We start from the raw sequence: 15,670 nt of genomic DNA, 5'->3' as shown, positions 1-15,670 counted from the left end.
ACAACAGCCTGTACTATGTGAAACAGAGAAGACATCATCAGTGCTGAAAGGGTTTCCAAAACAGATACTTAAGTGACAGTACCTGTCTAAAAGCAGTAGTTGAGATGATCACTTACTTATCTTGCTTCTCCCATGCTTTAGCATGCTTGGTACTTAGCAAAGATCATAGAATCACAGAATATCCCAAGGCATATTCTGTGGAATATTGGAAGGGACCCTTAAGGAACATCAAAGTCTAACTCCTGGCCCTGCACAGGACAGCCCCAAGAATCACACCACGTGTCTGAGAGTGTTGTCCAAAAGTTTCTTGAACTCTGTCAGGCTTGGTGCTGCATCCACTTCCCTGGGGAGCCTGTTCCAGTGCCCAATCACCCCCTGGGGGAAGAACCTAATATCTAACCTAAACCTCCTCAGACACAGCTTCATGTCATGCCATTGGGTCTTGCCACTGGTCACCTGAGAGAAGAGATTAGTGCTGTCCTCCACTTCCCCTTGTGAGGAAGTAGATTGCTATAAGGTCTCCCCTCAGACTCCTCTTCTCCAGGCTGAAGGAACAAGTGACCTCAGCTGCTCCTCATATGGCTTCCCCTCAAGGCCCTCCACCATCCTCATAGTCCTCCTTTGGATGCTCTCTAATAGCTGCATATCTTTTGATATCATGGTGCCCAAAACTGCACACAAGACTCAAGATGAGGCCACAGCAGTGCAGAAGAGAGCAGGACAATCACCTCACTGGACTGGCTGGCAATGCTGTGCTTGATGCACGCCAGGATGTGGTTGGGCCTGTGGCTGCCAGGGCACATACTGGCACATCCTTGAACCTCACTGACAATTTTTTGAAGGTTGTTGTGAAGTAGAGGCTCAATAAGGGCTGGGAAATGATACTACTGTCAAACTTGCAAGACTTGGTATGTTGGTATCTGCCCCGTCTTAGAAAAATTGTCAAGAAGGGAACAGATAGCTTAATAAAACATACTATGACACAATATTTATTCATCTACATAATTAAACCAATCATTCCATTAATGTACTAAATGTGAGTCTCGATAAACTTACTTAAGACACAGACATATAGCAACACAGAAATGTCAATAAAAAACAAACTGGCACATTAAACTAGTGAATATATTGACCTTACAAGCACGACCACAGAGAGAAGACACTACAAAACAAGCAAAAAAAGGGAGTAAAAGAAAACTGCCTCTATAAGATACCTATAAATTGAGTGGTATAGAGAATGAAAAATATAGATAAAATCCACAGGAAAAATATTTACTATGAACTGTTAATGATGACAAAAACAACTTCACCTGGAAAGACTGCAAGATAAAGGAAACTATGCACCTGTGTTCTAGACTGGAATATTTTCCTCAGTTGTACACTCTTGGATGCTGGACTTCATTTTGACCTATTAATACCACTCATGTTCTCATGGTTCTTCAAAATAAACAAATATATAATAAACCCCCACAACCACTCGCTCCTGTAACGCCAAAAATCCTGAATTTGAACACTCGATCGCAAATACTTGATTCAAAAAGGTAACATCAACATGCTATAACACACAGGACATTTTAATAGTGGCTTTTAAGAACATCAGATTCCTCCTGAATACAATTACTACATACAAGAAAGAAGTTGATTTCCCTCTGACACAACTGTAAAAGCTGAATTCAGTTGTTCCTCAATGTATTGTCAGGACTGATAACAGACTGAAGAAGACTCCTCAAACACATTTTCCTAAATGGGGAAAATCAGTCTGCAAAGGGATTCAGGTAACCCTTTTCCATGTCAACTGAATGACTGCCTGGCTGTTTTTTCAAGAGTTAGATGCAATTAGGATATTCTTGTTGACAGACTATAACATTCTACTGGAATCAGAATTACATTAAAATCAAAAATACGATACTGAAGATCACATGTAATATTTTTTACAGCATTTGTGGAAATAGAACATTCCAATTTCCCGTTTGAAACTCAATTTTACCTTAAATATTTTCTGTCAATAAGACAAAAAATTTTCTTTGCCTCTCTTTTTTCTTTTTCTGTTAACTTTTCCTTAGATACTTGGTGCACAGGAGCTTCCATTTCTGGTTTTCGTATTGTTTTGTAGTGGGAATAATCTTAAATCCCAGACTCAAGGTCGATCCAATTCATTTTTAGCTTAAAGCATAAGTTAATGAAGAGCAAGAAAGCATCTGCTCACTATTACATGTCTCTCTTTCTTGAACATATTCATGTTTTTTTATATACTGCCCATGCATATATGGTCCAGGCTTCTTTACTAGTGCTAACTCTCAAATCAGGATCACTTTCATTGCTTGAATGATTTATTTCTTCTAATATCCAAGGGAACAAGTAGAAAGGAAGCAAAATGTTAATAATTAAAATTTGGCTGTGGAAACTGAGAACTGTAATTCTACAAATGCTCACTCCAATGAACTAAAGCTCTGTCAGGCACAGCTCCTCATCCTGAATGCCCAGAGTCTCCAAGGTGGTCAGAAAGATCAATTTTTCATTTTGCAGAAACCTGGAAGCCACTATTACAAAAGGGTATCTGCGGAGGAACGCTCTTCTTTTAAATGAGAAGTTGTCAGGATGACATGATCTGACTGCAAGTATCTTGCAATGAACAAAACAGCAACCTCCAGGGAACGACGCCAGTCAGCAGTAAAGGGAATTAATGGCCAGAGGCAACACACAGAGTCACAGTTTCACTGCAACATCCATCCTGTATAGAGCAGCCTTAGAGCTTTAAACTGCTGAAGGGCTTGTCAGTCTTACTGGAAGCATACATCTGAGAGGAATCATAGAATTGTTTGGGTTGGAAGGGACCTTTAAAGGCCATCTAGTCCAACTCCCCTGCAATAATCAGGGACATCTTCAACTAGATCAAGTTGCTCAGAGCCCCATCCAACCTGATCTTGAATGCATCCAGGGATGGGGCATCCGCCACCTCTCTGGGCAACGTGCCACTGTTTCACTACCCTCATTGTAAAAAATTTCTTCCATATACCTATTCTCAATCTACCTTCTTTAAGTTTAAAACCATTACCTCTTGTCCTCGCAGCCCTGATGCAAAATCTATTTCCATCTTTCTTATCAGCCCCATTCAAGTACTGTGAAAGGCTGCAATGAGGACTCCCTGGAGCCTTCTCTTTTCCAGGCTGAACAACTTCAGCTCTTGCAGCCTGTCTCCATAGCAGAGGTGTTCCAGCCCTCTGATCAACTAAAAGTCCTGCTCCAACAGGTCCACATCATTCCTGTGCTGAGAACTCCGGTGCTGGGTGGTGAGGTCTCACCAGAGCAGAAGAGAGGGGGAGAATCATCTCACTCAACCTGCTGGCCACTCCTCTTTTGATGCAGCCCAGGACATGGTTGGCTTTCTGGGCTGCAAGTTCACATTACCAGGTCATGCCAAGCCTCTCATTCACCAGCACCTCCAAATCCTTCTCGGCTGGGCTACTCTCAACCTGTTCATCCCCCAGCACATACTGATACAAAGGGCTGCCCTGACCTAGGTGCAGCACCCTGTACTTGACCTTGTTGAATCTCATGAGGTTCACACAGGCCCACTTCTTGAGTTCATCCAGGTCCATTGGGATGGCATCCTGCCTCTCAGGCCTGTCAACCACACCACTCAGCCTGGTGTCATCTGCAAACTTGCCGAGGGTGCACTCAATCCCACTGTGTCACTGATGACGATATTTAACAGCACTGGTCCGAGTACAGACCCCTAAGGAACACCACTTGTCACTGATGTCCACCCGGACTTTGAGCTGTTGACCCCCATCCTCCGGAAGTGACCATCCAAGCAATTCCTCATCCACCAGTCTACCCATCAAATCTCTCTTTCTCCACATCAGAGAAAAGGGTGTTGTGGGGAGCATATCAAAGGCCTTACAGAAGTTTAAGCAGATGACATCTGTAGCCCTTCCCTTGTTCACTGATGTAGTTACTCCATCATAGGAGGTCGCTAGGTTGGTCAAACAGGAATTGCCTTGGTGGAGCTATGCTGGCTGTCTCAAATCACCTCCCTTTTTGACTAAACATCTCTCAAAAACCTTATTTTTAAGTGTCTACCTCCACCCATTTCTGCAAAAAAACTTTTAGTAACACTTACCTCTGGGTACTTCAGTTTTAAAGTTTTATGCATTTCTCGAAACCGACTGTACCGCCGGAATACTGTCCATGTCTCATCCAGGACTGTTATCTATAGCAGACAATATAAAAAGAAGAAACAGAAGTAAATCCACACAACACTAAAAACCATGCAGTACACAAGACTCTAAGATTAAAACAGGCAATTCCTAGTTGTCTTAAATCCATAAGCTTTTATAAGTTTACTTAATTTTTCTTTCATTACAGTGACAGAAGTGTATTTAATAAGGAGCACTGATTGCAAAGCAAAAAAAAAAAAAACCCCGAACACATTTATTCCTTATTCTGGAGTGGTTTGACAAGGCTGTAAACACATTAAAATATCCCAAATCTCCAATCACTTCTTGGTGCAGCTATGCAGCTCTCCGCATTTCAATCAGTGGGTGTTCCATTAATGAATGAATAATATCCAGCACAAGTGTAGTGTAGCCTCTCTATATATGCACAGAAATGTGTATTCTCATATACATAGATACACACAATTAATAAATAAACATTTCTTGGACACAGAGTTCATTACCACATAGAATGGGATTTCAGTTCATAGAGTATATATACCTGCCAGCTTTCAGTAGAAGATATTCCTTTAAAACATTCTTGGTCTGTGTCAACAATATGGTGATGAACATCCCATTTATACAGATATTTTATTTAAAATCAACTTAATTACTCCTGTGAAAAGTGCATAGCAACAGGGATAAAGGGGGAGGGCAAACCAACCTTACTATCAGTTATTCACAAAATCCTCATTGAAACTGATACCAACAAAATTTTCAGGAAAAAAAAATTTACTGTCTGAAATTAGGTGAAATGAAAGACACATCTAGCTGGGTCATGAAAGTGCTGTGACTAGAGCCTTCAATTTCATAATAAAATAGTTCTGTAGTTCTGGTGACCCAAGGCTACCAAGAAGCCAAGCTGTAGGGAGAGAGAGCATTGTTCTACACTGACTAGTAGAGCTGAAGAAAGTCAACTGGCACTGCTTAAACCTGAAAATACTGTTGCTTTTTTAACTGAACAGGTCTAATATGTGGTATTACCACTGTCTAGCTGTGACTTTATGCATGAAGATAAAAAGTAAGCATTTTCTTAAAACATGTTTCACAAAGACACAGACTTTTTAATCTTTAAGTGACTCCTAAAATTAACAAGTAAATCCCTCACTACTGAGCATATAAAAAAGTTATGGAGGTAAAGAAAGTTGCAATGGAGCTTGATAACTGAATAGGAGAAAAACAAGTCAGAGCAACAAAGCCAGAGGAAACTAGCATCCAAGCACTGTTGACAACAGCTGCTAAACCATGCTTGCAGCAAACTCATTTCTGGTCCACCCTTCTTCACCCCTGCTGCCTTTGCTGCTGTATACAGAATAGGGAAGCTTGGGGAAGTGTTTTGGAAACCAGAAATTACTGTGTGCCTTAAGACATCAGGAATCAGGTTTGGGTTTCCCCCTCTCTAGTTTTACCTCAATTTTTAACTAAAAGATGTGATCAAACGAAACTGGCCTTCTCAAAATTTTTCACAAACATTACAACACAGGTTCTTCTAGCACATCTCCACAATGAAAACTCATTATTTCTTAAAAAATTTGTCTCTTGTGTCACCAATAAGCTTGACTGCTACTAGGAGTCACCATCCCTGGAAGTCTTCAGAAAACAAATGTGGATATGGCACTTGAGGACATGGGTTAATGGAGAACATGGTGCTGGTGCTGGGTTGACAGTTGGACTTGATGATCTTAAGGTCTTCATCAATCTTAATGATTCTATGATTCTAGGACACCTGCATGATGGACTATATTCCTTCAATATATTGTTAACAGTGTCTCAAACTTCACAGCTCAAGTGAATGAATTTAACATGCATATGTAGGTTTATCTAAAACAATATCTATTCAGGAATATGCGTGTTATAATGACCTCAACTAACCAAATAACCAGTTTGTTCTGAATAATTAAAGGACTGTGTGATTTCAATGTTTAAGTAAACAATGTTCAAGTATAATGGATAATCATAAAACAAAGATGCTACTCATTACTGCATTCTTTTTGCTTTAGTTCTGTCTTTTAATATTTTAGAGTTGTGAAATTTTGCTGTGATAATTTCATTTATATACGCTCTTCATTCAAAAGTGACCTCTTTTTTCCCCTAGAGTTTTCACAGAAGGAGAAGCAACCTAGCACAAAGCATCCAGGACTCTTCCAGCTACATAGCCTGGGGAAGAGCATGCATGTCAGCTTGTCTGTGCTGTTTGCTGTGCATCTGACACCTGTCTAGGTGATAGGGTGGCACCAAACTCACCCAAATCAAAGTGCCTGCAGCCAATTATTTATTAGCTTTCTTCTACCAAGTTTATCAACTTGTTAGAGATGGACAGGAAGGAAAACAGCAAAGCCATGTATCTATGCTGCCTAAAAACTGAAGGATTTTCTCTAGAGTCTTCTCTGGTGGCTTCTGGTGACCTGATCCTTGCCGTCCTCTTTGTTTAGTCTCCTTTGTTTACTTTCCTAATTCTTGTAATGAGACTAGCAAGTAATTGCAAATTTTTATTGTTTTTACAGCTAATATTATTGAAAAATGAATTTCAAAGCTAAACAAAATCTTAACCGGTCCCCAGGGCACAGCAATAATGTTATTAGGACTGACAGATTCACACTCTGCTCATATAAAGAGAATTACAGCACACCTGGCATAGCAATAGCAATTCTAGAACAGAGTGTTTCACTCCTAGAGCTGATCCAAACAGTTTGGGCTTGGATTCTTTTCCTCCATTTAAAAGAAGTGTATGACAGACCACACACTCTGCAGGTATGGGATAGGGACATATGAAGAACTTTTGAACAATAACAAGTACAGCAATTTTGAAAAGCCCTTTACTTTTTATGTAATTCACTAATACAAGTAAAAACTATTTTCTTAATAACAAAAGTCATATAGGAGTAAATCTGAAAGACAGATTTTTTGAATATTCTTATTGAGGCACTGCTGCAATCCTAGACTTGCCTCAAAATTGTGGGTTGCTTTGTTCTTTCATTCAAGGGCACTGTTTCCTCCATAAAAACTATAAATTTGAAAGGAGATATTACAGTCCTGCCTCCTTATCTTTTTTCCTCATGATGACTGACAGAATATAACCTAAGAGGCATTTTCAATTCATTCCCCTGTAAAGCACATCACAGAACTTGTTCTCTTTCAGCCCCATAGAAATAGAAGTAAAACCATGGTGGGGGAGAAAAAGAAATATTCCATCTGATTCTGAAAGCAATTAGAAAGAACAGAAAATGCCCACCTTGCTTTTCTGGGCTGGTTAAACTCTCTACATCATTGTGAAAATATTTCTCCGAACAGCCTCGATCAAACTCTTCCTCACAATGCCTATGAATACAGCACCAGAAAATCTAAAAGCTAACTGAAAATTTCTTATAACCTTGTTTTATTTATTTTTAAGGGTATTGATCTGATCAGGCTGATGGAATACTGGACTTTTAACTAATTTAGGTAGTTATGGGCCATGCATCATTTTCTTTAAGAGCTACGTATCAATGAGCACTGCTGCTGCTGCAATAATTTTCTAAACTCAGAAAGAAACTTAGACTAGAATTATGGACTTTTTGAGCAGACTCTCCACAGCATCTGGCTGAATAGAAGTGTGACGGGACCTGGAGTAAAGCACTTGCTTTGGGGTGCACCTGCCTATAGAGAACTCATCAGACATGACTGAAAGGCTTTGAAATAGAAGAAAAAAAGCCAGTTTTGAAAGAATATCAAACAGGATAAATAAAAAGAGAGAACTCAGAACAATGAGGGAAAGCTGAGTAAGAATGAGAAGGCTTATCTACAACTTTCCCTCTTGTCAGAGGATCCCTGCAGGCTGTGCTTGATTCCAGGCTTTGCTTCCATCACCTGCTCTCAAGAGATCCTCTGTGCCTTTATATGAGCTGGAGTTCCACCTCCCCTGCTGCCTTGCTGCTCCTTCTGCCATACATAGGTACCGTCTGCAACCACAGGCACTGTCTGTAACAGATGCCAAGGGTTTTAGTGATGCAAAAGCTCTTCCCACACGCTGTTTCTAGCGCAGCCTTGTCTGAATATTCTGCATATCACAACAACATGAAAGGAAGGGGAGAATACAAGAATAGTTCTTTGGCATTCTAATTTGGCTCTGACATAAATATGTTTAGACCTGATTAAGTTATTACTGTTTCATCATGTTTTTAAAGACAACATATAAAACTGTCACTCAAATGGAAGCTTTTTTTTTGGAATGCATCAATTCTTACAGAATACTTAATAGCAGACCAGCACAAACAGCTCTGTGACACATCCTGCTGCAGAAGAAGGTGCTGTCTTAGCTCTAATGAAGTATGGGCTTGTTTCTCTTTTGAATTATCTTCAACAGGTTCTTGTTACTCACTCAACGTCTTAAAGTAGGACCTGTATCCAGTGAAAGAACCTGAGTGGACACAGCATCTTGCTAGCCTGTTCCCATACATGCCCAGATGGACAAGATACCGAGGCTGAAATGAGGAATCATTTCAACAGCTGACATTGTATTCTGACCTATCAGGAAGGGATGAAATAAGGAGGCACATGTTTTCTCCTCTCTGCTCTGTTTTCCTACTCTCCTGACTTTTAAAGAAAGAAAGAAAATCACATTACTTTATTACAGTAAGATTACAGAAAAATTACAGATTAATAGAGATCAAAGTAGAGCTGGCAGCTCAAAGGGCAAAGGTTTAAAACAGAAGTTTGTGGAAGGTCTGACCACAGCAAAAGCAGACCACTGTGACATACAGAGACCTGGAGGGAAAGGAAAAAGCATGAACAGCTGGTCGATTCATGTAAGGAAATTACTGTAGGAAACATCTCAAAAACTGCCAGCCTCCCAACTCTTTCAACTGCTCCTTCATCCTAAGATCTTGTAGATGCTTACATGGATTTTATGGATGAAGGGAGAATACCCGGAAAAGAAATTCACCATCTTACTAAGAAGAGATAATTTTTTACTTTATCTATCTTCACTAACTGTTACCTAGTCTAGTAAATCCCATGTGCTCAAAATAGTTGTTGAACAGAACAGTCTTTGGGGAAGTTTCATGCACACTCACTTGTCTCTCAGTCTCCCTCTGGCTCAGGAAAATCAAAGTTCAACAGTCAAAAGGAGATATTCCACCCACAAATTGTGTGATATGTTTTAAGATGAAAATTTGATTAGCAAAAACAGAGCTAAGATTGCCCATCTTAAAAAAACCCCCTTTGTAAAGGAGAAAGTGAGCACAGTTCAAAAATGGTCCTTCACAGTGTGAGGCAGGTCACTCCTCCACCTCACACCAGCTAATGAAGCATCTGGCAGTACATTCAGTGAAGGTTCTGCCAATTCTGTCTCTGATGCCATGTACATCAGTTATGCTACATGTCCACACACACTGAGGGCACATTTCCAATTAGACTTTACATCTTGCTTTGAAAAAACACTGGCTGAGTACCAGAGGAAACAAAATGAATATGCATTTTTCCCCAGCATTTCTACACAGAAGATCACTGAGAAAGCCACTAGAATTGGAGGGGAAGGAGATAACAGTTTGGAGAAGTGACACCTTGGAAGTGCAGAGTGGGAAGATCAGAACAATATAGAGAGCCTGAAAGGAATCCTGCCTTTGTTGTGCCTATGTGCAAAATAGTTTAATTATGCTTTCATTATTACAGGTAAATGTTTCAAGCCTAATCCCTTCCTATACCTGACACTTGCATCTCAGTAAGAGGGCTCCCTACAACCAATATGCATTTGCTCCTCATCTCTGCAACACTTTGAATTGAATTGACATTGGCCCTGGAATTGCTCATCCCAAGAGTTTAGCCACCAACCTCCCCTGTACAATCAATCCACTTGGAAAATACCTGCCCTTATAGTGTCCTGTATTGTACATGTCTTTCTCACAACCTCTCTTATTTAACAGTGCTGAGGCCACTCAAACAACAGAAAGAGAACCCAAAATTGCATTTAGTGGAACAAAAACATTAAAGAAAAGCAACTGAAAAGAACTTACCTTTATTTCAAACTCATAGTGTTCATCCTTTCCCTGCCCACACAGGACATACCGTGGAATACTAATTTTAATTGGGTCCTTCAGGTCGTCTGGATTTGCTCCCAGTGAACGACAGACCATCCGCTTTCATGTGCATACCAAATAGGGAGAACAAAGGAAAACCAAAATCACTACATAAGGAAAAAAAGAAAAGAACTTCACTAAAAAGGAGAAAGTGTTCTTGGCCAGAAGAACAAGGAAAGAGAGCATGGAGGAGGCAGGCATTGTTTCCAAAATGAAGGAATTGTTTGAAAACAAGGTAGAACTCCCTTTATAAGCAAGCCCTAGCATTTTTTAATGCATAGAAAAATTAAGGTGTACTCAAAAATATTTCTTTCTTTAAAAAGCCATTTTCAGCTTAGATATAAAAAAACAAGGGAAAGCAAAAGACTTTGTATTAACCTTTTTTTAAAAAAAGAAGGATATTAATCAAGCCTACACAGTCAATCATAGTTTTTATATGTCTTTTTCTTTATATAACAAACCTGTTTACACTATCATGCAAAGCTGCAAGGGTCTAGGCAATGCAGAAAGCTCGCAGACATTGGAAATCCAAACTCATTTTATATTAAATAAGCCATACACTGTCAGAACAGTTTCCTATTATTTTCTTTAAATCATATCTAATTTTCAGAAAACTCCAATGTGAAAAATTTGCACAGTCTGGACAAAATAATCTAAACAGCTATTTGTAATGAAGGCCCATTCCTCCGACTGTAGCAGCCAGATAGAATCTGCAACTCCTAAGTTACATCAAAAATAAAATATTTTTGCAACTGCAAAGATTATTGCTTTGCAGTGACTGTGCCCAGAAGTAGCATAAGCATTTAGAATGAAAAAGTACAGAAACTGCCTTTTAGGCAGTGCTCCACTTGCTCAATTGAACATATTTGGTCTGAAAACCTTAATGATCTTTTACGTTAAAAAATGACAGCTCTGTGACAAATATAAGTTAAACAATAACCAAAAAACCCTGAAAAATGATCACTTTACAGTTATGATCGTGTTATATATTTGTATTCAGCACTGATACCCAACACTTGATCTGTAACTGTATTCTCAACATTCCTTTTCTTTGTAGCAACTCCTGGTGACTTACAGCACACATGATACTGTGTAGAGCTGGAGCAAAGTTTGAAACTCATTCCTCAGTCCTCTGCCTGTTACAGAGAGCCTTTTGAAATCCTCATGGCTCTCAAGAAGGGGAGGCAGTTATTTCATTACCAGTCAATTATAAATGCCAATGTCATTTCCCTTAATATTGGTATTAAAAGTAGTGAACAAGAAAATATGAAGAAAGTGAATTTTACTTATCTAGAGGGAATTTTCCACAGTTTCTTTTTATTTTTTCAAGAAAATATATTAAAAAGTTCATGTTTGAAAGGTAAAATATTTGTAGTGACCTTTGTTTTCACAACAAATATTCTCTCCTGTCCATTTTGCCCTTCTTTCATTACTCCCCACGTTCCTGGCTTTTCAGCTAAAACTCATTTCTGGAGCACAGAAATGTAAGCAATTCTTTCCTTGGGGGAAAAAAGGAGTTCATTGCCCTGATAACAATATCATCTTCTTCAAAACAACAATAAAGCCATACAGTCACTCTTAAAGCCACCTCTGTCAACTTGAAATTTATTGGCAATCATTTTCAGAGAACCATTACAAACAGCTAATAGTTAGAGAGGAAAACAGAGTGTTGTGAAAACCGCGGCCTAATACATTGAATAATGCTTTGATAATCATAAATATTGATCACGGTGTTATGTTTAATTTACAGTAGAATAAAAGATATTGCTATGAAGCTGTTCTTTCTCATAAAAGTGCAGAATATTTATTCAGTTAGATTTTAAAACCAACACAAAAGAGGAAAAACATGTTATTGGGAAACACAGCATCCACAAACATTTAACTTTGGGGTATAATTTGAAAAGAAATTGGTTGCAGAAATTGTTTGATTTAACAGCCTTGACAAAGACAGTTCTTTCCAGAAAGTAACATTCAGCATCAACTTTGGGCAAGGCCTTGGTGATGGCAAGGAGGGAAAAAACCACTCCTGAAGTAGACTGACACATAGTTACACTCATAACTCACAGCTACTGTGTCTGCTCCATGTTCTGTGAGATATTTGTGCACACTTTTTTAAAAATAAAAACCATACCTCAAAATAGCATGGCACATTTTGGTCATCTTTGGACTTCCTTAAAGAAGTAGAAAGTTTTGTAATGAAAAACCCCCACCATAATTCTCTATCCAAACCATTGCTCATCCCTCCAGACATAACTTCCTCATTCAATGCAAGTTATTTCTTTTTAAATCTCATGTGAGTTACGTTATCATGTCTTAACATATGGTAAAAACAAATGGGAAATGTTCTTATACTAGCAGAGATTGAAGTCTAACTCTGTCTAGTAGAAGATTGCACCTCTACTGGCAATATGCTTACAGAATTTAGAATTTCAGATTAGATACCACTGCTTTTTCTGCCAAGAACCATCTTCCTCACATGAGGCAGATGGCACATTCAAGCAACAGGATTCAAAAGGTATTCAGCTCCCTTTACAAGGGAAAAACAAAAGATAGGGGACAACAGCTTATTTATAATTTGAACATCTGATGGGGTAACAGGTAAAGAATAACCTTGTACTAAGTTAGAGCCAAGCCTCGACTAATGGATAGTTTCATTCTTTCTCGGTAGAAAGTATTAAAACTACTGTAAAAGATGCAATCTCACAACATCAACAAACCCATTAGTAAACAGGCAGAAAAAAGGTGAAAGTAAGGCCAAGCACATTACATGGATAGAACTCTACACTTCAACTCACTCCATCTGTCAGGCAGTATCCCCAGTTGCTAACTATCCAGTTACAGCCTGAGAAACATGTACACAGATGATAGACCCCAAAACATTTGTCTTGCCACAGGTATAGCAGCATGACTAAAGGTTGAAATGCTATTTGAAACACAACTCCTTTTGCACTCGTGACAAACTTTGATGTGAAAGTACAATGAACCTTAAATGCAAAAATCTGAGGCAGAGAATTGTCAGTGCTATTTTTCCCAAAATCAAATTATAAAACCTGTAAATATCCATAGTATTAAGAGCACACAGTGAATACACGATAAAGAAAATCTGCAGATGTTTTGAAATACTGTGATCAAGAGTGTGCAATAAATGAGGAGCATGAAAAACACAGGTACTCAGAAAGATTAGGGAAAAGGCCATCAAGGAGGAATGAAGAAGACATTAATGAAGACAGAAAGTAGATGGAAAGAGCCAGACAACACAGCCAAAATGGAAATCAGAAGACAGAGCTGTAATTATAGTTTTCATCCATCTACCACATAACATAGAAACATTTAATTTCCTCACTTTCCAAAGGAAATATATGTACAGCGTATCAGAGACCTGCAAAAGCAAGCACTCAAGTAATAATTATTATTGCAAAGATGTGTGTACACAGTCTTAGAGGCTCACAGGTCCTTTTTGTCTATTGATTAAAAAAAGAGGGGGGAAAAAGGATTTTATCAATATTCATTAGCCTCTTATTTTGAATGTATCTAAACGTATTTGGATTTCAACACCTAGTCAGATGCATAATTAGCCAAATGGCTTCTTCACTTGAACTGAATGTTAATTTCCAGATTTCCGAAGGGATATGCAAACTGCTTTGAAGAACTGATGGGATAACTGTCAGTTGAGTATTTATTTCTTTTTCACAGTATTCAGAAGAACGAATTCCTGAATCAGATCCAACCTTGCTCCTTCTAGAAAACACAAGCTCAATTTTTGTGCAATTCTCTTTGTCTGGCAAAACTGCACATCGGATATCATTCAAACTGTACAACTGAAGGCTGTCAAATTGTGATTGCTGGCATGAAGCACCCAGAACGTTAGGTGCAGGATACAAGACACTATTAATGTTTAAGAGACCTATATGAGTAGTTGTAAGAACAAGACTTCTATACACCGTCTGCATAGCACAGTCTACTTTCACTGAGGTATACAGCAGCACATGAATGTCACCTAATGAAGGTTTAATGCCTCCCATATTTTCATGGAGTAAGTAAACCAGATCAGCTAATTCAGTTTGAAATTTACAGGACAACCGTACACCGTTTGAAAAAACTAAGTCGTTTACATCTGACGTCCAGTCAAGTGAAAGCTGCATCAAATCACCTTTCAAGAGCTGGTGATTTAAATCATCATCTCCTGTAGAAATCAAAATGCTCATGATGTCGTGGCAAATTCTTTGAGTGAAGTGTTTGTTATAGGTAAATATTGTAAGTAAACTATCTTCAGCAGAACACAGAAGAGTAATATTCTGTCCAGCAAAGCCAACTTGAATCTCCTTTATAGTGCTGATAGGAACCTCATGAAACACTTCCAAGGAACTCTGGCAGCTGTCTTGTTCGTCTGACAAAACAACAACATACAGAACAGAGCTGAACAAAAGCAAGCAAGCAGGTGCTGGATTGGGCTTTTTGCAATTGCCAACAGCGAGCCAATAGATGCCTTTCAACTCTTCCATCCTAATAGAAATTTGAGGTAAAGCATAGGTCAAAAATTCCAGTACTTCTTCCAGAGAACAGACCTGAAGCTTCAAAAAGGCACCAGGAAAATGCACAAAGTTCTGTGTTAACACAAAAGTGTTTTCCAGCTCTTCATTTTTACACCAGCATGCAAATCCTTCAGAGGGCTTTCCTGCACAGGCATCAGAGATCTCTGTGCTTACATGCATTGTGATAGCCCCTTGCACAGGGGATTCAGGCTGAGTGACATTTTCAGTATGAGCTTTGGTGTCATCACTTGTGTGGGACATGTTTTGATTCACATCTGACTTGAAGAACACATTTACTTGCAAGTTTCTTACCAATGGCAGATTTTTTATTAATGATATGGCTTGTGCACATCTCTCACTTCTGTCACACAAACTTCCCAACTCCTTGATTTGTTTAGAAACTGCTGTACTGTTGAGTAGCTGACTACTGGTATCCTTGTAAAGGCAGGAAAGCTTACTGAAAAGATATCCCAAGCTGGACGTGTGTTCTGGTCTTGCATCAAAACAAGAAGTTATTGACTTAAAAGAAATCAAATCAGAGGCTTTGTGTGCTGGAAGCTGAGAATTACTAGACTGGTCTTCGATTATCGGGTGCACTGTGTTTAACAGGCTGTTTTCTTTATAAGTTTTTGTTTCAGAATGCACATTAGACTGAGAAAAGGGAAAGCATGATGCAGTGTTAAAGCCAGTCTGCTCATTAGCACCCATTAAGGATCCTCCAGGAGACAGCTGTTTCAAGCAGGAAAAATCAGATTCAGTTCTTGAGCTGTCACAATCTGGAGAAGTAATTATTTTGTCGTCAAAATGATTGAAATTTTCAACCTTGTGGAGCGAATAAGCCGCACTATTAAAGTCAGGACTTTGTAAA

The 15,670-nt window shown here is 38.9% G+C and overlaps 1 protein-coding gene across 1 annotated transcript in view; it reads right to left on the bottom strand.

Moving 5' to 3' along the window:
* Positions 1-15,670, bottom strand: part of KIF16B (kinesin family member 16B) — a 121,977-nt gene that overhangs the window by 35,065 nt on the left and 71,242 nt on the right. The window contains exons 23-24 of the mRNA XM_009080250.1: positions 10,208-10,330; positions 4,124-4,213 (exon numbers count right to left, since the gene is read on the bottom strand). Coding sequence (XP_009078498.1) covers positions 4,124-4,213; positions 10,208-10,330 — 213 coding nt within the window. The remainder of the gene's footprint in view (positions 1-4,123; positions 4,214-10,207; positions 10,331-15,670) is intronic.

The sequence above is a fragment of the Acanthisitta chloris genome, unplaced genomic scaffold (assembly GCF_000695815.1).
Source record: "Acanthisitta chloris isolate BGI_N310 unplaced genomic scaffold, ASM69581v1 scaffold1340, whole genome shotgun sequence".
Lineage (NCBI taxonomy): Eukaryota > Metazoa > Chordata > Aves > Passeriformes > Acanthisittidae > Acanthisitta > Acanthisitta chloris.
This window is presented reverse-complemented; position numbering and strand designations above follow the sequence as displayed.